The following is a 23,153-nucleotide window of genomic DNA, read 5'->3' on the forward strand; positions in this document are numbered from 1 at the left end:
ATACATTTTGAATAAATGTTTGCTCCATTTTGATTTGAAATTTTGTGCAAGGCTTGTCTCCCATTGGCACCTGCACAGAGACAAGAATAGGTATGCAAAGGACTTGTCTCACATCCTCCTCTATTTTGTCATTAATTGCAATTTTTTTTCTATTATCTAGTACTGTATTTATATTGAATTTTCTATTTTTAATGAGTAATATTCCTATATTGCTAGTTCAATAATTTCCCTCAATAATATGTGATACTAACACCTTCTAAGCCCCATACTGAGCAAAGCATACTAAGAGCCCAATTCATGTGCAACAACTTCCTTACTGACTGCTATAAGCACTAATTGAGGGAAAACCCATAGTTAATGCAGTTTACGTGTAGAATACAATAGTGCTAAAATGCATGTTAATAAGAAACGTATTAATAGTTCATATGTGTTCCCTAATCTTAAGTGTTATCATTGCTTTTTATTGTCTGTTACCGATTACATTGGTTTGACATATAAATAGGAATTGTTCAACTAAAATGGATTTGCATGTGTTATCTCCTTTCATAGCCTAACATAACTGTGTATATGATTTAAGATTTGTTGTGAGAATAAACCTGAAGCCTTCCCTTCCTTAGGTTTCTTAACTTATTTCCATTCAACACCTAGAAAATGTACGATGTCCACCTGAAACCCGACAGGCTAGTGTATCATTGGTGCCTCGCTTCACTTGCTCTCATTCTACTAATCTAGCACAAAAAGCCATTCTTACACAATGTGCTTCATTAAAATATCCTGGGAGGATCATCATTTGTGAATTGAGACCATTTCATTTGAGCTGAGCAGAAGTGTTTTTTCAAGAGTAGGGAAATGAGCCAGATCAGGGAATGAAAACACAAACCCAAAAAAAAAAAAAAAAAAGCAATACTGAGATGAAGGACCGCAAACATAACTGGGAACTAAAGTGATTCCTAATGGTCTGGAGTGTAATTCATTATTCAGCGAGACAAAAAACTAGTTCAAAAATTCGTTTGCATTGCCACATTTATTATATATGTGAATGTTTTCTGAAAAAAATAAAATAAAGCATTAGAAAGGCAACCCCAGTAGGATTTTGACGTCTTTTTCTGCCTCTTGCCTTCTCTTACATTCTCCTTACATTCCCTCCCGCCTTTTTTTCTGGTTGTATTTGCAATCATTAACAAAAAATGCTTTTTATTTGGGATATAGAAAAGAATCAAAATTGTCACTTTTGTCAATCTGAAATTGAAGATACATTGCATTTATTTTGGTTCTGTCCTCATGTTGTGGATTTTTGGTTGAGTATTAAAAGATGGCCAGCAGTACATTCAGTTGTATTAACCATGTGCCCTCAAACAATACAAAATACAAATACAAAATACAAATACAAAATACAAATACAAAAAAAATATTTTTGAATTGAAACGAAAAGAACGTTTGACACTGCCTGGTTTTCTTTCTTTTTTAAAGCATTACTTTATATTAGAAGGTATCACTGCAAATAGGCAAGGAACAGTTAAAGAATATGATAGAAAATGGATTAGTTTAAGTCCAAGTTTATCAGAATGATGATGATTTTTGTTTTTCTCCATTGTAATGTAGTGGGTCTTGTTCATTTATTTTACCTTATTTGTTTTTTGACCTGTTTTATGGTGTTTCCTTTTAGTATGTAGTTGTAGGTTTTGTTATATACTTTCAATATGTTATGTTGTATATGTTGCTATAAAAAACAAAAAAAAAACCCAAAAAACCCCCACTGTGCTTACATATATATGCAGAGTCACAGAAAATGAAATGTAGCTGCTGTGCAGGGGAGACAGGGGTTATTTATGGATTTTCATGGTTTTATTAATGGATGTATTTCTCAGTATTGACTTTATTTTGAGAAACTGTTTCTATAGCGATACATCGATTTAAAACTTGTCAAAAAATTGGCAGTGTTACTTGTAAAAATAAATAATAACTGATTTATTAGACTTTTGCACCTTGTGACATCTTGTCAACAGGCATGTGGAATAAAACAAAGATCTCATCTTCAGCACTAATAGATTTTTTGTTGCACAGCATCCAGAAGACAACGGTACAGTTAATCCTTCCCTTGTTCAATAATTTGACATTTCACATTTCAAAAACACGGAAAGAGAATCATATTTGTTCAGTCGTGATGCACAATGTGACGTTCACAGTCAGCACTGTTCACAGACAGCAGAACGGTTAATAAAACAGTCATTCTTCTACTAACTGGAGCGCTAAACACAATCTTCCTCGTCCCACGCAACATATGGAAACACAAGCACATAGCATGCTACATGTGCTCACTGACTGACATTAAGGTCACAGCAGAACTAAAACCAGGCTCATAAGCATAATGCAATAATGCTCATCATGCAAATGAAGGGTTTTGTTCAGAAATGACAGATCCACCACTTCAAAAAAAATGGACCCCTTAATAAAATGATTAAACTTACAAAATTAAAACAAATTATCTCAATTTGTAGATGACAGCAGGTAAATGAAGTCTTTGGTTGACTCTTTTTACACAGTAGATCCCCTATAGCCTGAAAATCTGTGAATTATGAGTAAATATATAATGTTGTTGTGTTACTGGTCCATTTTTAATCCTACTATAATATGATTATCCAAGAGAAATAGGTAAAGCATAACGTCATTGTGCAATGAAAACCCTGTAACGCCAATATTGGTCATTTTCATGTTTTAAAGGAATAGTTCACCCAAAAATGAAAACTCTGTCATCATCCACTCACCCTCATGCCAAATGAAACACAGGTGAAATGTGTTAGTCCATATAACACACAGGGAGGTTGCCAGCACAACTTGGTAGCAGCCTTCCTCCAAAACAACTGAAGTCAATGGGGACCTGTTCTTTAGAGTTTAGAGTTAACTTCAATTGAAGAGTGATGGATGGATTGAGGAAGTCCTACCACCCTTGGTGCTAACGAAACCCTTTCAAAGCCCCATTGAAGAAACAGAAAAATGCATGGTGGCCAAGCTAAGGCTGTTTTTCCTAGTTCCTGGAAAGCTGACATTTTGGAGATACAAGGTTTTACAAAGTTTAAAGGATAACACTCCTGCACTCTAATAACAACAGCTTTTCTTGCAGTCTCTTGCAATGTACTACCGCAATTTACTAACATAAAAACGTGGCTCCGTGTATATGAAAGCAAATGTTTTTTTTTAGGAGTAAGCAGATTCTGTTTTGGCCCCCGAACGACCCACAATAATCATTTAACGGAGAATCCTTTAAAACGGTGGTTCCCAACGTGGGGTCCGGGGACCACCAGGGGTCCTTGAGGGGGTTCCAGAGGGTCCCCAGCAAATTTCTGAGTTGTTAAACTTCAGCATTATTTCATTTACAAGAAGTTAACAAAATAAAAAAAGGGAATGTAGAAGAATGACTGTTTGGATCATAGTTTCACTGTTATCTCTCTACCTACAATAGAGATAGTCATGGAATTCTGGACAAAATCATATCTGACAGTAAAGACAATCTCAGATTTGGGTTCAAGAGATAAAATCTCATCAAGCGGGGGTCCGTGGCTCTAATGTGGACTAAATTAGGGGTTCTTGATATGAAAAAGGTTGAGAATCCCTGCTTTAAAACGCTGAAACTCAAATGAGCCTTGAAACCTAAAGATGTGTTTATGGAAGGACGGATGCTAAATGTCCCAGTTTAACTTCACACTAGATATTACCGTGTGCCGCGTTCCTGCCAGCCCAGATGGAAAAACACGGCCTGTCATTACAGAGCTGCAGCAAGTGTTGGGTTTTTGAAGGCTGGTGCAGATACTGGTATTTTTGGTTTGAAGCTTCCCCCTAGAACTGTATTCTTGTCAGGGCGGAAAAAAAGCCTCTGAAACGGCATCGAGACCATCACGGGACACTAAAACTCTCCACTGGAACCCGGGATAGCGATAATCATAAGACAAGCCGTTTGTATGTCTACACCTCACAAATAGGGGCGTCTATTTAACTGGAAAAGAATCTTTAGTAGAGGTTAAAATTGTCAAGGAGGGGAATCCCCCGAAATACCCACATGACAGAAATATCATCTAAACAACGTGCGGTTCCGTTCTGGCTTATGGCTGCCAAAGACGCATTTACAGTCATTTTGTCCCATGACCCCCTCTGATTCAGATATTCTATTTAATAACTGTTCTAGGGGGGGGCAATATTTATGGCGTAGAAATCAGTGTCGTTTTGTTGAGATGAGAACGAGAACTCATCATCCTTTCCCCCTGTGTAATCACTAAAACACGATGCACTGATTGCATGTAGCTCTCCTCGGTTTGTCAAATCGGGGGATTTCCTGCAGGACAAAGTCATTTGAATAAGAGACGATGTCCATCTTCACAGTGTTCCACGTCACCGGAATGGCTTTCCACTCTTTTATTGTGAGTAGGGCTGGGCGATCGTTCGATATTATCGTATTATCGTCTTTCAGTGGAATCATATGGTGATGATATGAAGATATTTTGATATAAATTGATGATGACAAACACATTTTACTTAAAAACTCTCATAAAATGAGGTATGGTAGGACTGTGATTCTCAACCTTTTTCATATCAAGGACCCCTAGTTTAGTCCACATTAGGGCCACGGGCCCCCAGTCGATTAGATTTTGTCTCTCGGACCCAAATCTGAGAATATTTTTATTGCTAGATATGATTTTGTCCAGAATTCCATGACTATCTGTATTGTAGGTACAGTGAAACTATGATCAAAATAGTCATTCTTCTACATTCTCTAACTCTTGTAAATGAAATAATGCTGAAGTTTAATAATTCATCAATTTGCTGGGGACCCCCTGGAACCCCCTCAAGGACCCCTGGTGGTCCCCGGACCCCACGTTGAGAACCACTGTGGCAGGAATATTATTTGACTATATTTCTGTTTTGTTTGACATCACACCTAACATTACCATTCGGTTCAATGAGATGAACATTAATTTGATTATTTAACGTGATTTTGCATACGTGAACCATATTGTGATATATATTGATATGATTCCCGTGATATTGATTTCAACCATATCGCCCAGCCCTAATCGCGAGTTTGTCGAAACATCTAGCTCCTTGAAATCTATACAGACCCTGGAGGGATTGGTGCTTTGCAGGTGCACAAATGAATATTAATATTGGATATTAAACGTAGGAAGCTTTTGGAATCATTATCTAGTAGCAATCAGTTGCTCAATATCGTTTATTAATAGAGGGAGTAGGCGTTCAAGTGGGACTAGCATCATGAAAGAGGTTATTTTAAATCGACTAACATTCTGGTCCTGATGAATTCTCACCAGGTGGCTATGCCTACTGCTCTGACCAGAGTTCACCTCCACGCAAAGGGATATGAGTCGGCTTTCCTGACATATTAGGAAACGGCAATCGCCTGCTGTACATGTAATTAGAGTTCGGCCTGATCCCGGAACAGAGGAGCTGTGTTTTGTATCCATAGCGGTTTGGTCATCCTGAGTCTCAGGAAACAGCAGGAAGCTGCTGCAAGACTATGATTTTTTTTTTTTTTTTTATGCTTTGATGCTTGGTCTGCTGTTTAGGGGGATGTAGTTAGATGTCGATGTGACGACCTGGCTGAATATAGAGACAAAATGAAAGCTGAGACGACAGCCGTAGTCGCCCATAGCTGCTGCCTGCATCAATTCATGAGCTCAGAACCAAAATATCTTTCTGATATCACTTCAAAACAGTTTCCAAAGCTGTTTTAATATGAAATTTTACCACGCCATAGTACATTTACTCAAGTTCTGTACTTAAGTACAATTTTGCGATACTTGTACTTTACTTGAGTATTTCCATTTGATGCTACTTTATACTTCCACTCCACTACATTTCAGAGGGAAATATTGTACTTTCTACTCCACTACATTTATTTGACAGCTTCAGTTACTTTTCAGATGGAGATTTGACACAATGGATAATATAACAAGCTTTTAAAATACAACACATTGTTAAAGATGAAACCAGTGGTTTCCAACCTTTTTGGCTTTTGACGTCTTACAAAAAGCAGTGTGTAGTCGGGTCACATTTCAGATGTCTATGAGTTGTTAACAGCTCCACCAAATAGTGATTTTTCCCTCTAAACCTCACATGGTTTCATTTCAATAAATGTTCAAATGATCCAATATTTCAGCAAAAATCAAAGATTAGAGAAAAAGTCCAAAAACTGAAAACAGATTTGTGTATCAGAACTTTGTTTTTTTCTTCTTTCCTCTCCCATTAATCATCTCACGACCCCTCAGATTTATCTGGTGACCCTTTGGAGGGGCCCGACCCCTAGCTTGGGAACCACTGGACTAAACTAGCTAACTGTATATAAAGTAGTTCAAACTAGCTCCACCTCCAGCAGCTACAACAGTAACATGCTGCTTACACACTGATGCTTCAGTATTAATAATCTATATAATAAAATATCAGTCAGAGGGACCAAACCACTACTTTTACTTTAATACTTTAACTACATTTTGCTGCTAATACTTATGTACTTTTACTTAAGTAGGATTTTTCATGCAGGACTTTTACTTGTAATGGAGTATTTTTACATTGCTGTATTGGTACTTTTACTGTTTGGGTTGACTGATTACTGGGGTGAAGCACGTAAAAAAAGTATTCATCTCTGATATAAGAAATATGTATTACCTACACTCTGTAGTGCATGACAGGCTCTGTGCTGCCTGCCATTATGAAACGCTCGTTAACACCAGCAATATCCACATCAAATTGGGCCTGTAATTGAATGTCTCATCAAATCTATTTTCCTCCCCAATCATCCCGACCCGGTCATCCAGCAGGCTTTTACTGGCGAGCGGCGGGAGGGCGGGAGGCGGGGGAGAACGGAGCAGGAAGCCGATTCCAAGATGGAGGAGCTTCCTGCCGCGTCCCGGCGAAGTGAAATGCGAGGGGGAAGACAGCAGTGGGCCGGGGACCACGCTGGCTGCTGGACCCGCTCCAGGCCCCGCTCTGGCAAAGGTACCGCAGGCACAGATGGCTCGGTCATCACTGCGCACACACACACACACACACACACACACACACACACACACACACGCAAAAGCCCCTTACACAAGCAGGGCCACGCACATACTGTAAGGCACCTACAGTACAACAACAAACAAGTATGGAAGCACATGAATAAACGATGCAAACGTGTGAATGAACACTCGTGGACATGCGCACACACACACACACACACATAAGCCTATGTACATGCACACACACACACACACACGCACACACACATACACACAGTCCACGTCAAATTGGGCATGAGATTACATGCCACATCAAATCTACTTTAGTCCCTGATCCTTTCAACCCAATACTGCCCTCCCTCAATAAACAACATAAAAACAGCAACTGTGCTGACAGAGGAGTGTGTGTGTGTGTGTGTGTTAGAGAGGGAGAGAGGGAGAGAGAGAGACAGAGAGAGAACAGAGAGAGAGAGTACATAGACATACTGTACATACAAACAGAACAGATACCTTTAAATACATTTGTAAAAAAAAATATTTAGTATTTTTTAACTGCAATATCCACATTTTTCTATTTTTATTTTAAGTTATGTTTACTTATCTGTATGTATATATATATATATATTTTTTTTTAACAGCAAAAGCACAATTTTTCTGTTTGTATTTTTAAGTTAATTTGACCTACTCTTCTGTATATATTTGATTGCAATGTTGCAATGCTACACAGCTCTGTTTACACATTTCTTTATTCTAGTATATCTTTAATTGTACGTACATTTTTGGTTTTTATTTCACACTTGCTTTGGCAATGTAAACGTATGTTTCCCGTGCCAATAAAGCCCCTTTGAATTTGAATTTGAGAGAGAGAGAGAGAGAGAGAGAGAGAGAGAGAAAGAGAACCCTCAACTTTAAAACTAACATATTTCTCTTTTACAGAATTTTTTATGAATTTCAGTTTGCACAGTAGCCTATACAGGACTGAAGAGATAATCAAAAAAACTTACTAATTAAAAAAAAAAAAATCTCTACATGTGTGTTTGGTGGTGAAAAAAACATGTTTGGTTCATGAGCAGACTTTTTTTTTTAAGGCTGATACCGATGTCATTAGAATTCAGGTTAAGGGCTTCCTACAGGCAACCAGTGTAGCATTGATCAATTCAATGTAATCAAACAGAATGCATCATATCAGAGGAGGATGACACTGATTGGCTGATATCTCAAAAGGCAAATACTGGCCTGATATATATCTTGCAGGAATTCACCACAGTTCAGCAAGGGGAAAAAGATGGAATCCCCTAAAAAGGGAATTCCAGGGAGCCTTTTCTCATGTGTCTTTGGGTGGAGCTGTTCTAACAATAAATTGCTGGAGGTCAAATGTCCCTCTATAGCCAGAACTATCTTTCCCCAGCCGGTCCAGATGGCCATGGCTACCCTATGGCTTCCAAAACCCCTCTTCAGTTCTTCCATTTCATTAGCTTCACTGCCTTGTGTGATGTGCAGCCTGATATTGAGTGAGAAGTGGTCTTCTGCAGATTTCCCCCCTGCAGGGCCGAGGCCTGACGCAGCTGCACTCATATCACAGACAGATACAGATATCATAATCCAACAACTCCCATGTGTGGGATCCCAGGGTGTTTGTGCACAGTGTGTGTTTGCATGTGTGTGTGTATGTGTGTGTGTGTGTGTCAAGGGCAAGCAGTGGAGTCAGCGAGAGAAAGCCACTGAAACATTTAGTATGTTGCTGTGAGCAGAAATAGTTACTACAATATCCGATATCCGATATCTTACCTGCTTTTGAACAATTTCACATTATTATAGATAATGGTGATTATGAGCTATTCCATAGCACATGTTTTCAAACCAAAAAACATATCTTTTCATTATGGTTTGAATGTGTAAACTGTTGTTTGTTGGTCCTACTTTTTTGTATTCAAGTTTGGCAACAGTGTTTCTGATAAACAGCCATGCCAATAAAGCAGTGGTTCTCAACATGGGGTCCGGGGACCACCAGGGGTCCTTGAGGGGGTTCCCAGGGGGTCCCCAGCAAATGAACTGTTAAACCATTATTTCATTTACAAGAAGTTAACACAATTAGAGAATGTAGAAGAATGACTATTTTGATCATAGTTTCACTGTTATCTCTCTACCTACAATACAGACAGTCACGGAATTCTGGACAAAATCATATCTAACAATAAAAATATTCTCAGATTTGGGTCAGAGAGAAAAAGTCTCATGAAAACGGGGGTCCGTGGCCCTGATGTGGACTAAATTAGGGGTCCTTGATACGAAAAAAGTTGAGAATCACCGCAATAAAGTAACTGAATTGAAGAGAGAGTGAGGATGGGGTGTGTGTGTGGGGGGGGGGTTCAGAGGAAGGAGACAGTGAGACGACAGCTGTCAATCCCCAGCAGCCGCCCAGGCGAAGGGAAACCTGCTGCTGGGTCAGCAACTGTAGCCAGACAGCTGGCCTGTGAGCCGCTGACGAGGGTTCCACCGATATATGAGGCCGATATCGACCTTTGATTCACAGTCAGATATCTGTCGGTCGGTGTCGTGACCGAGGCTCCTCCCTGACCACAGCTGCTGAATATGGCGGGAGGATTTTCCTCAACGGTTAGTAACCCACCTAAAAGAATGTCATTAGTCTGGCTTTCAGTGGAGAGTTTTAGTGTCCCATGATGGTCTAAATCAGTGATTCTCAACCTTTTTCATATTTTTTCAAGGACCCTAATTTAGTCCACATTAGAGCTACGGACCCCCACTTGATGAGATTTTGTCTCTCAGACCCAAATCTGAGAATATTTTTATTGTTAGATATGATTTTGTCCAGAATTCCATCACTAGCTGTATTGTAGGTAGAGAGATAACAGAGAAACTATGATCAAAACAGTCATTCTTCTACATTCTCTAATTGTGTTAACTTCTTGTAAATGAAATAATGCTGAAGTTTAACAATAAATCAGTTTGCTGGGGACCCCCTGGAACCACCTCAAGGACCCCTGGTGGTCCCCCGGACCCCACGCTGAGAACCACTGGTCTAAATGCTGTTTCAGAGGCTTTTCTAGTCTAACAACAATCAAATTCTGAGTGAAACACATGAATACTTGTCATTTTTGGGATTTTTTTTTAGATAGTGAATACTGGCACAAAATATCAGCCAATGAGCAACTTCATTCTAAAAAATGTCTGTATCGGTATCAGCCTTCAAAACCTTCAAAACCCCCTTACTGCTGACTGACTGACTGGCACACTCGCCCCTTGCTGGGGCCACTTGGGGCCCTGTGCTGCTCATGCAGTGGCTCTCCGGCAGTGCATTTGGCCACGAGTTGTTTGGGATACAATTGGGATAGAGAGGTTCTGGTTCCAGTAGTCCAACAATGAACGACTGTGAAATCATGTGCAAAAGAGAACAAGCTGAACACTGTGGGCCACCGCCAACATCTCAAACACTACTGTCACAGCATGTTTTGACCCAGAAATCCAAGATGGCCGCCATCCAGTAGAGTGAAAACGTAACGAAGGTAAGATGTGGTGTTTGGGGTTTGCCATTTTTACAGTATGTAAGGAAGGAGAATAACAATGGTAAACTATAGCTATTATAATTACGAATCCATGCCTACCAAACATGTATGGTTTAGCAATGGCAATTTATGTTTTGGGGTAATTTCATAATTATGTTCACTGAAAAGATGTTAATGTCAAAACCCATTTTTACCTTGGTACTGCTGAACTTCAAACAAACTACCTCCATAAGGATCTCTTGCAGTAGAAATAATTGATGAATTTTTGACAAGAGAACTCTTTTTAATAGCTGTAACTTGAATAGTTGAATAATGAAACCACTTAAAACATGTCGTATGATCAGTCTGAATCAGAGCATTCTGCCTCACTAGATTCTGAATCATCAGATTCCGATGAATCCCCCCTCCTCCTCTGTATATCATCATCATCTCCCTCCTCCTCATCATCCTCCTCACTCTCATCTTCCTCGCTCTCTTCAGCTGGCCCTGGTGCAGGTACAGACTTTGCTGTCTCTGAACCTTTATTTTTTTTACATCGTATTGAATTGTATTGAATCGTGAACCTTGTATCTAAGCGTCCCATCCCTAAAAATGAGGCAGTAGATTGGAATAAACTAAAATGACTCTAGACCAGTGATTCTCAACCTTTTTCATATCAAGGACCCCTAATTGTGCACATTTGAGCCACGGACCCCCATTTGGTGAGATTTTGTCCCAAATCTGAGCATATTTTTATTGCTAGATATGATTTTGTCCAGAATTCCATGACTGTCTGTATTGTAGGTAGAGAGATAACAGAGAAACTATGATCAAAACAGTCATTCTTCTACATTCTCTAATTGTGTTAACTTCTTGTAAATGAAATAATGGTGAAGTTTAACAATTCATGAATTTGCTGGGGACCGCCTGGAACCCCCTCAAGGAACCCCTGGTGGTCCCCGGACCCCACGTTGAGAACCACTGCTCTAGACTATTCTCAAAGAAGAAGAAGCGAGATCCTGCCTCTCTTCACGAGCGAGACATCAGCTCGTCTGTCTGTGTTGTAACGTAAGCCTGCCTGCAGAGCACTCAGAGCAGTTTACCTGTGAACTCCACGCACACAGCCAAACGGTGAGACAACAGCCTCATAATCTGATAGCGCTGTCTGTCCCCCCCCCCCCCCCCCCCACCCCCACCCCCCTCCCCCGCTTCCGGACAAGAGCTTCAGACGGGCCCGCGATATGATCGGCGAGCTGCGGCCCGGTGAGCGGCGGCAGCTATATCCAGACGGTGATGCGCCTCTCCTATTTCAGGAAGGAGACTAATGACATTTCTATGACCTTGTTAGAGGCCCCCCCCCCCTGCTGAGACGGACCTTGCGAGGGGGGGGCCGGTGTATTAGGCAAAGCTACTCGACGAGCTCCCCACTCATCTGCATTTCAAAAGACACCGGGGGCTACAAAACAAGGGAATGACTCAATAATTCATGAGAGTTACCAACTCCACAGCACTTTAGAGTTCCCATCGCCGGGATATATATACGGTATGCCGCGCGCTGTCAGCCGCTCAAGAGACGAAGCTGCAGGAGTGGCAGGCTTTAAACCCACATATCTACACATTTTCCTCCCCCCCCCCCCTCCCTTCAGAACTGATCAGCAAATATTCAGCCCTCGAGCTGAGCTATACGGAAAAAAAAACACATTCCCTATGTTGACAGCTGCTCCGAAATGGGAGAGCATTTGGAAAGTGTCGCGGCAAGTACGGCCCTGTACATGCAAATATGTCGCACCACAACATATTTGCATAAAATGGAGTTCAAAATACACAATGACTAAGCTGTATGGTAAGGACACAGGATAAATACTTGAGAAGAAAAGATGATCTTTACCTTGTTTTTCTTGATCTTGAGGGTCACCTACTGTGGGTGGCCCAACCTGTCGTCCATGTGCTCACTTGGCTAACTTCTGTTTCCATAGAAACTAGATTTGTTTGGCTTTGACATTTTTTTTTTACTATGGCATTTGTCCAGTGTCGCGGTAAGGAATCATATAAATGATCAGTAAACAAATAAAATAATTTTAATATGGTGTAAAGTAATATTTATATGACACAATTTCATTTAAAAAAATGTCATATTGTAATTGAATTATCTTATTTTACGAATCTCAACATTGAGACCACAGTTGTGGGACATGAAGAAAAGTGGTGTTTGGACCCATAAAATGCTTCATAAATTTTATTAAATCACATTATTTCATAATTATTTTTAGAGCTGCAACGGTTAATCGATTAGTTGTCAACTATTAAATTAATCGGCAACTATTTTGATAACCGATTCATCGGTTTGAGTAATTTTTTAAGAAAAATAAGTCAAAATTCTCTGATTCCAGCTTCTTAAATGTGAATATTTTCTGGTTTCTTTCCTCCTCTATGACAGTAAACTGAATATCTTTGGGTTGTGGACAAAACAAGACATTTGAGGACGTCATCTTGGGCTTTGGGAAACACTGATCCACATTTTTCACCATTTTCTGACATTTTATAGACCAAACAACTAATCGATTAATCGAGAAAATAATCTACAGATTAATCGACAATGAAAATAATTGTAAGTCGCAACCCTAATTATTTTTATGTCAAGATGTGTAATAACACTGTGTATAGCATCATATGACAAATTTTAACATAAATCCAAAATTTCACTGCTGGGACTTAAAAATGCCCGTAGTTGCAGAAACACCCTCATGCAAAAAAACGTCTCAGCTGTCTTCGTCTCTACGTCCTTGCCCCGTTGCAAAGTCTACAGACACATGGGAGGCGTGCATTACAGTTGTGACAGCGTGCAATTTTGTGGCCAGCAGAGCAATCGCAAAAAAACCACATTATCTACACAGGAAGCGGGTGGACATCCCTTCTGAAGAACCAGAAGAACTCAAATTTGACTTTCATAAACCTACAGCAGCTGCGAGCCAGCCTGAAATAAAGGCTACGTTTCAGCTCAGCTCAGCTCTGGATTTCCAAAAGTTGTGTTCACTGAATAAATATTGCATCGCTGCAGCACTGCAATATAAATTCAGGCCAGTTGAAGCCACTGAAACAAAAGGCTCTCAGGCGTTAATTTGTCATGAAGTGTTACGAAACATATTTTGGTTATCGTTATCGGGAGCGTATCTATGTTCCCAGGGTCCTATGTTCCCCAGTTCTACGTATGTGCTCTCCCAGGGTCCTACGTTCCCAGGGTCCTATGTTCCCAAAGTCCTATGTTCCCAGGGTCCTATGTTCCCCAGATTTATATGGCACATAATGGGAACATGACAAAGGGTCCTATGTTCCCAGGGTCCTATGTTCCCTAGATTTATATGGCACATAATGGGAACATGACAAAGGGTCCTATGTTCCCAAGGTCCTATGTTCCCCAGTTCTACATATGTGCTCTCCCAGGGTCCTATGTTTAACCCTAACCCTAACTAACCATATTAAGCGAATACAGAGTTCAGGTTCCCATTATGTGCTATATAGAGCTGGGGAACATAGGACCCTGGTTACATAGGACCCTGGTAACATAGGTCTCTGGGAACATAGGACCCTGGGAACATAGGTCTCTGGGAACATAGGACCCTGGGAACATAGGACCCTGGGAGAGCACATATGTAGAACTGGGGAACATTGGACCCTGGGAACATAGGACCCTGGGAGAGCACATATGTAGAACTGGGGAACATAGGACCCTGGGAACATAGGACCCTTTGTCATGTTCCCATTATGTGCCATATAAATCTGGGGAACATAGGACCCTGGGAACATAGGGCCTTGAGAACATAGGACCCTGGGAACATAGGAATGACTCCCATCTATTGTAATGGGGGTGCAAGAAAAGAACACAGTTTCAACTAGAGCTGAACAATTAATAAAAAAAAATCAAAATCAAAATCGCAATATGAACCTCTGCAAAGTAAAGTACAATATTAGTGAAAACCTTTCATCATACTCAAACTCAGTAAATCCTGCACACTGACATCTATTCTTTTCTTTAAACAATTTTCAAAGTTCTATAAAATGTATGACCAGAAAAACTCGTGATGATACGAATCGCAGTTTAAATCGCAATTGCAATGTTCTGTCAGATAATTGCAATTCGATATTTTCGTGAATATCGTTCATTCCTAGTTTCAACCGCGGAGAACTAACTCGAACCGTTAAGACTTCACAGTGTCCCAAGATTAACATGCAAATAAGGCAGCTGTGGGTGACAGTGAAAGCAGATTGGAGATACTGTGGGGAGAGCAGTGAACAGCTTTGTCTCCCTCTTTATCTTTCTCTCTGCTCCTCCCCAGTGTGTACCAGTCTATCTACGGCTGGCACACAGAGAGCCGAGGGAAAAAAACGGAACACCTCGGCAATAATCCAAACTGAAGAGTAAAAAACTGAAGTTGCTGTGATCATTGTGTCTTGCATGTTGGGTTAACACTGATACAAACAGACACTTAGGTTTTACTGAGGAATGCTAGCAATGCTGACAAGTTTGTTTTTTTCTCATAATGTGACAATTTAGAGAAATAAGCAACTAAATTCTAAACGCCATGGTGTACCTCAGCATTTGTGATCCCACTAAAGGTGCGTTCATATCGAGCATGTTTGGAGCAATTTATTTAAACTCTGGAGCGTTTACTCCTTCAGTTCTGTTTGTTCGGGCAGGTGAGAAAAATCCATTCGAAATGAGAATGCAAGTCTCTGCAGTGCGGTTTGTTAGGAGCGAGAACAGAATCTGAACCAACAGAAACCACTCCAAAACGCAAGGGTTTATGGGTATAAGGAGGCCGGATGTTGACATCTGCTAGCCAGCACTTCCTCAGGCTTGGAGAACCTAGCCTAACAAAATGAACCAAGAGCAAACTGCCGTATGAAGACCAGAGAAGGTCAGTTTAGCCAAAAAGCAGACATGGAACAGTCCCTTACCGTCATGGGACGACGGGTTACCAAAACCGTCCAATAAACGAGCTACTTGTGAGTCATGTGACTTTTGTTTGCAAGCCCTGGTTCGGTCGCAATTGGGCAGTGTGAACCTAAACGAACCGAACACAAAAACGCCTCACTCTCCCCTTTTCCACCAACATGGAATGGGTTCCGTTCACCTAATTTTGAACCGTTCGGAGCATTTCGACCAAAAATAAATTGGTTCAGAACCCGAAGAGTTGGTTCCCAGCTGGAACCGTAAAATAGCAGGTTTTCAAGTGCGAACCGTGACGACATCAGTGGGCGTGTCATATTCTACAGGTATAATAACAGAATAAAAGCTGGCAGGTAATCAATGCAATCCGCCATCTTGCAACGCCCTCCGTTGATGACGCATCCTTGATTTCAATGGTTCCGTTCAAAACTGGTGGAAACGCGGGCCGGTTCGCTAGATAGCACCAAGGTTCCAAGAATCCTGAACGGAACCGGATCAAGAACCAGAGCTAATTTGGTGGAAAAGGGGTGAAAGTCAACGTTTCCATTATAGTCCGAACCAAAGAAAACCAACTGTAGGTGTGATTGCATCCTAAGTATATGTAAATAATTTAGCTAACATTCGTATTTGACTTATTTGTCACCCTGCCATCACAAATATATTAGTGAACATCTGGATCTTTTCATCTGCAGTTAAATGCTCAGCTAGTTCTGATGTCTGACGGAATATCTAACGTCTAATTGGCCCTATCAGTGCAACCGCATATACCCGCTGGCCTCGGATCAGATACTACCAGAGCTTTCTGTCTGGTGTTCCCCTATCTCATTCTCTCTCTCACCCACTCTGTGCCAACACGGAGAGACGTTAAAGGAGGGGCGGTCCGACTGCTCTTGTAAAAAAAACAAGCAGGGCTCTCTGCTCGCTTCATGTATAATTGATCAATAAGAGTTAGCTGACATGCACCAGACTGTCATTTACAAGGTCTGAGAGATGCACCTTGTGACTTGCTGGAAGCTTCCGGTCCCCAGAGAGAACAGTAATGTGCATGATCGATTTCATTTTCAGAGTGATTTAACCTGGAGTAGATGTAGAATATAGACCTTCTGCATCTACAGCAATTTCCTGGCTTGAAGATAATCTAAATGTCAGTTGTGGAGAATGGTATTATGTGTATCATCAGTATATAACTGACCGGAGTAAAGTAACTGAGAGCTGACAAAAACTTTCCGGCCTCATATGTAGATGTTAATAAAATTGTTAGTTAAGATAGATTTATATGAAACCATATATATATGATACCAGTTTATCAATATAAAAAGCTCATTCTTTAGGGATTTTCCACCTTCTGGTATGCAATAGGCAAAATTTCATAGATATGTAGCCTATATGAGGAGCATATCATCAGAGAGCTCCTGATACAATATTATCACAATACTTAAATCCATAAGTGAGACCTCAAATATAACAATAACTTCATTAATTACTGTGATCCATTGCATATATTATTTGTCACACTTTTTTATTTTATTTGAATGCAGTAAAACGCTAGATCAATATCAGATCAAGAGTAGAATCAGGAAGGACAGGGGAAAAGAAAATTAAAGAAAAACATATGGATTCACTCACAATATGCACCTAAAAGTGGGAATATTTGTTGTGTTCATTTATCTTTCTATTTTACTTGATTTGATTCTTTTAATGCAATGTATTCTGCTTGTTCTTTTATATGAATGTTATCTTTTTATCTGCCTTGTATCTGCCATCTTTTATCTGCCTTCTATTGATGTAAAGCACTTTGAGCTGCATGTTGTGTATGAAAGGTGCTATACAAATATGGGTTATTATTATTATCAAAATAATATTCCCAAGGGCAACAAAATGTTACAACCAATTATAGTTTCACACTTATGAAGATTTTTTGCCCATTTTTTTGCCCATTTTCAAGAACATCATTTACAATTGTGTTATAATGTGGTCATCAATCATAACATGAAACGCCATGACATGAAAATTAAAATATGATACTGTACTAGGCATCAATACATCCGTACAATATTGGGGAAAAAAACATTGCAATACTATCATGGTGATATTACAATGTATCAATGTGGATTTGACCGATATGGGTATTGAAGCCCATTGCAGATATTTGAAGCTGCCAATTGTTGATATTTTGTGCCGATATAAAAAAAAAATGAAATTTGACCATTTTCAGGCCCAAAAAAAATACACAAAATTATAAATATTCAGTATTTCCCCCAGAATTTTACTCTTGCAGCATTTAGATTATGGGACACTAAAGCTCTCCAATGAGCCATAATACTAATACAAAATAGAATCAATTCAGGATGAGTGCAGTATTGATTAATTCTACAATAAATATGTTATCAATCAAACTGCATCATATGCATCATATCAGAGGTGGATGACACTGACTGGCTGATATCTGATTTTTTAATAAAAGGCTTGATATATCGGTCTAACCCTAGTATCAATATTTTTCCCCATCCCCAACTGGGAATGGACCTAAATACTTACTGCTTTTCACAGTGCATTATTGCCACAATCTTTGCTATTATTATCATAACCTAGTGCATTGACAGCACTAAAAGGCTCTATTGTGTGCAGCCAGTAGATATCTACTCTCTATTGTGTGTGCACTGGTAGCCAGGGACCCCCTTCGCACCAAAACAATGGCCCGACTACAGATTTAATCCTTTTACACAGAAATAATCCTTTTTACAGCGGAACCAGGACACCTGAAGTCGGTCAGGGAATTTAGTGGGTCAACGCTTTAGAGAGGGAAAAAAAAAAAAAAGAGGAGGAAGACAGACAGGCAGAGAGGGTATTAATAAGTGGCTGTGTCGAGGCCAAGCAGTCATGGGCGGCTGTCTGATATAAAAGAGGTTGTGGCTTCCCTGAGGGAGTGTGTGCTAACCCAGCGTTAGCCTGCCTGGGGGCCTATCATCATCTGCTGTGTCCATTCAGCAAACCGCAGCAGACTTCCTCTGACACACACACACACACACACACACACACACACGCACGCACACACACGCACGCAAGCAAACACTCTTGACATCTGACGTCTGTCTGGGTGAAAGCTACAAGGAAGAAGTGGAAAAACTGCAACTTCGAGTGTGTAAACGGCCATACAAGTGCTGCTGCCATATTACCCACATTGAGATTTTACCCTTGAATTAAAGTAATAATCCCTGACATTTTCATATAAAGAAATGCCCATTTTGCCACTATCTCTGCGTCATTTAACACAACAATGATTCAACTTACAGCCGGTTCATGAACTTTACATTTGCTGTTCTAAACATCCGGTGTCTGGTAACGGAATTTCCAGTGTTTACCAGCATTTTTATACGGAGTTCCCAACCGGAAGCTACGTGACGTAAATTCATACACATTTCAGAAGCTAGGTATCAAATTTCACAAATATCTATACACATTTAAGCATATAAAACACTAAGTTACGAACTTAGTCACGAACAAGAAGCGGGAAGCCTTAAATCCCACTTTGGGCGGTTACTTCATGTAGAGAATCGGTATCGGCTGATAAATGGAAAAATAAGAGCTTTGAGTACATAGCCTGCACTTCTTATAAGTATCTGTAACATTGTGAAGGTACAGGAAGGGATAATAAAGGGTTAATATCCAGTATATGAATACACCGACACGGACGAAAGTAAGTGTCCGGAATTGGATACGAATTTTGAATCTCAAAAATAGGTGCCCTATCATCCATTTGCAGGGACTGGAAGACAATCAATTACAAGTTAAGGTAAAAGCGATATTAAACTTTAAAAAAAAGACAGATGGAGGATTGTTAATTTATGAGAAACTTCAGCGAAAACAGTACAGGATGAAATATATTGGTATATGATTGTGATTTTTTTTTGGTCATATGCTGTCCGGAATTGGATACCCTGATGTTAGCTCTTTCCCGGGAAAAACTCCTCTGCCGCACAGGAAGTGATGCGTTTTACGTTTCTGGTTTTGTTTGGAATAAATAGAAGAAGAACTGGGTAATGAGCAGCGAAGAAAAAGAAAGAAAAAAACAAACTTCATGAACAGAAAATCCAAGGAAACAGATGTCACAGTACTGGACACACTGCGTGATAGCCTAGCTAGTAGCTAGCTAGTAGCAAAGCTAGCTAACTTCCCTGCTAAACTCAAGCAGTCAAAGTTGTTGCTGCTTGCTAACTTTCTGTTAGCTCTATCTGAAGTCCTCACTTATGTGTTGTAACACTGGTGTTATAAAATGTCTGGTCAAGTTTCCCACCAGTGTGATGTAAGTTAACCCTAGACAAGAAGCTAAAAGGTTACCATCATTGCAATAGTTTCAAAAACATGGTTAAATACAGTAGACTGTGTCTCGTTGTTAAGGTATTACACAATATGGCTCCTCCACCACTCCGTACTTCCATTACATTAAAAAAACAGCCCAACTACTAGAGCAGTGGTTCTCAACGTGGGGTCTGGGGACCACCAGGGGTCCTTGAGGGGGCTCCAGGGGGTCCCCAGCAAATTGATGAATTGTTAAACTTCAGCATTATTTCATTTACAAGACGTTAGCACAATTAGAGAATGTAGAAGAATGACTGTTTGGATCATAGTTTCTCTGTTATCTCTCTACCTACAATACAGTCATGGAATTCTGGACAAAATCATATCTAATAATAAAAATATACTCAGATTTGGGAAAGAAACTGTTCCAATTACCATTCCTTCTCCACAACATTAAGAGCCTGGCTTATTAGAAATCAAACTTGTAAACACTAGAACAAGGAGGTGTTTTCCTGTTGTTTGTTGTCTTATTTGTCAGTATTATGCTTTGTGTAAGAGCCGCTCTTGCTTACCATAGGCTCTGTACATAATATCCACACTTCACCAGGACTAACATTGTGTCGTCATGCTATTTGTTGATTGTCCTGTCATCCTATTTGTTGATTTGTTGATTGTTGTCATGATATTGTTGATTTTGTGTGTCATAAGAGCTGTCTTTCTATGTCTCTAGTGCAGGCTCTGTTTGTATCTGCATATTTTTCACTGTTTTTATCGATTGTATTTTCAATGTTTTTATTCTTAATGTTTGTGCTTTCAACTATTGCCAGATGAAAATGAGCCTTTTTGGCTAACTCTGGCATATTTTCAGAAATGTTATGAATATGCACTGTTAGGGCTGGGCGATATGGTTGAAATCAATATCATGATAATCATAAGGATTTTTCTCGATATCAACATATATCACAATATGGTTCGTGTATGCACAATCATGTTAAATAATCAAATGAATGTTCATCTCATTGAACCGAATGGGGTGGTGTCAAACAAAACAGAAATATTCAAATAATATTCCTACCATACCTCATTTTATGAGAGTTCTTAAGTAAAATTTGCTTGTCATCATCAATTTAGACAGCAGAAATGTGTCACGATATCAAAATATCTTCATATCATCACGATATGATTCCACTGAAAGACGATGAACGATAATATTGAATTATCGCCCAGCCCTATGCACTGTCCCTGTCAAATAAAGTAATACACTAAACTAATAATAGACGAAACTAAGTTCAAAATGGCCACTGCGGGAAAGTCAATGACTTCTCGTCGCACCAAAGATATCAACAAATAAACAACAAACAAGATCACAGATTACTTAAAATTATATTACACCAGAATGAGTAAAAGCTAGGCTGTACCCCAGTAAGTAAGTACATGTAAAATGCCGTCTTCCAGGCTGTAGCCTACAGTAGTGTGTGTTAACAGTGAAGCCTCCAGCTGACAGGACAGTTGTGAACTCACTGATCTCATCTGGCCGAGTCAAAGACAGTCCCCCCATTCAGTACGAGCAGAGGACAGAGGGTGATCCTTATGACCAAACACACACACACACACACACACACACACACACACACACACGCACAGAGTCATGAAATTTCAGCTCCCTCCTGACTCCAATTTTCTGAATCACATCAGTTAAGTATGAAAGCTCGCCCAGCGTCCAGGCAGGGTGTGTGATGGCTGAAATATGATGATAGGCTATAAAATAAATAAAAATCAAATAAACAAATAAGTACGCGAATAAATAAATACATATTTGGAACATCGCATATTGGGCTAGATGTTGAAAAAAAATCTTCAAATGAAATATGAATCGATTTTAATGGGGGCTACAGTGAAAATTAAGATGAGAATTCAAAAAAAAATAAAGCAAAAGAGTCAAGTCAAAATAAAGAACTGTTGTCTCTTTAGTTCCTGCGTTTTCAGTTGTATGTTATGCTCCTCTCTTCTCTATTTGGCTCTACTTTATTCTATTTATTCAGCTCTACACAATATTCCACTTTGCTATAGTCTGTTCTACTGCCCTACTGTTCCGTTTTACTCTCTCCTACACACTATTGTATTCTACTGTACTGTACTCTATTCTAATACTGTACTCTATTATTGTCTATTTTAGTCTACTGTAACTTGTGTGTATTGTAGAGACAGGGAATACCAGCGAACTGCGCACAGTGAAAACCAATGCGGGGAAACGGCGAGTGATGCTGCGTTTGACCCGCTCACTTAAAAACTCCCACAACAAAGACTGTTCCGACACCGCCGGTGCCCCCCGGTAGGCTTCCCGGTGACTTCTCTGACACGCCATGTAATCCCTCAGCACATACACACGGACACACGTAACGTTACATACACACTCGGCGGTTAGGGACAGGCTACTTACGCCCTTGGTCTGGGGAAGCCCATGGATAACAGCACGTCCAGGTTGGAGCCGCATTTCACCGAGCCCGGCCGGTTCTGCCGGAGTCTCCGCGGAAGGATTTTACTGTAGAGGTCCTCTTTGGCAGCCATGGTCCACCCCGGTCCGCTAGTCCACGGGCTTCTGCCGGGTCCGCATGAGTGGAGAGGTAACGGTCCAACGAACGACGCGGAGTGGAGAGAGGCAGCGCTCGAGCGGCCAGCAGCTAGCCCCGCTACTCCGCCCACTGGAGGGAAACGGCGAATTATATCTGCTCATTGGAGATATATATATATATATATATACAGTACGAGTATAGAATATGATAGAATAGAGCAGAGCAGAGTAGCATAGAGCTGAGTTGAATAGAGCAGAGTAGAATCGAAAATAATGGAGAATAGAGGAGAATATACAGTGATGTAATGGTAAACTGTGGGTGAACTTTGACCTCCAATTGGTGATCATCATAAGACAAACCACCACTAATTTGACCAAATAATATCTTTCCAGAAAAGCAATCATTTATATTCATTCCTCTAAAGCAGTGGTTCTCAGCCTTTTTCATATCTACCTACTTTAGTACACATTAGGGCCACGGACCCCCCCCCATCTTCTCAGACCTAAATCTGATAATATTTTTGTTAGATATGATTTTGTCCAGAATTCCATGAGTATCTGTATTGTAGGCAGAGAGATAACAGTGAAACTATGATCAAAACAGTCATTATTCTACATTGTCTAATTGTGTTAACTTCTTGTAAATGAATTAATGGTGAAGGTTAATTTATCATGGGAACCCCCTCAAGGACCCCTGGTGGTCCCCAGACCCCACGTTGAGAACCACTGCTCTAAAGAGACCCTATCAATTGATATAACTTCCTATGATGTACACTATGAATTTAGGCTTTAAGATTCATGTCAGTCTAAAAACGTGGTAAACTCTT

General features: G+C 40.1%; 1 protein-coding gene across 1 annotated transcript in view; it reads right to left on the reverse strand.

Moving 5' to 3' along the window:
* Positions 1-22,346, reverse strand: part of LOC139667896 (ubiquitin-associated and SH3 domain-containing protein B-like) — a 64,773-nt gene extending 42,427 nt beyond the window's left edge. Inside the window, exon 1 of the mRNA XM_071547380.1 lies at positions 22,195-22,346. Within this exon, the coding sequence (XP_071403481.1) occupies positions 22,195-22,322 (128 nt within the window). The 5' untranslated portion in view covers positions 22,323-22,346. The remainder of the gene's footprint in view (positions 1-22,194) is intronic.
* Between the last annotated feature and the right edge of the window lie 807 nt (positions 22,347-23,153).

This window comes from Centroberyx affinis, unplaced genomic scaffold (genome assembly GCF_046629955.1).
Source record: "Centroberyx affinis isolate AG114_WGS23_722 - 3 ecotype Tasmania unplaced genomic scaffold, CSIRO-AGI_Caff_v1 ptg005859l_1, whole genome shotgun sequence".
NCBI classification, from domain to species: Eukaryota; Metazoa; Chordata; class Actinopteri; order Beryciformes; family Berycidae; genus Centroberyx; species Centroberyx affinis.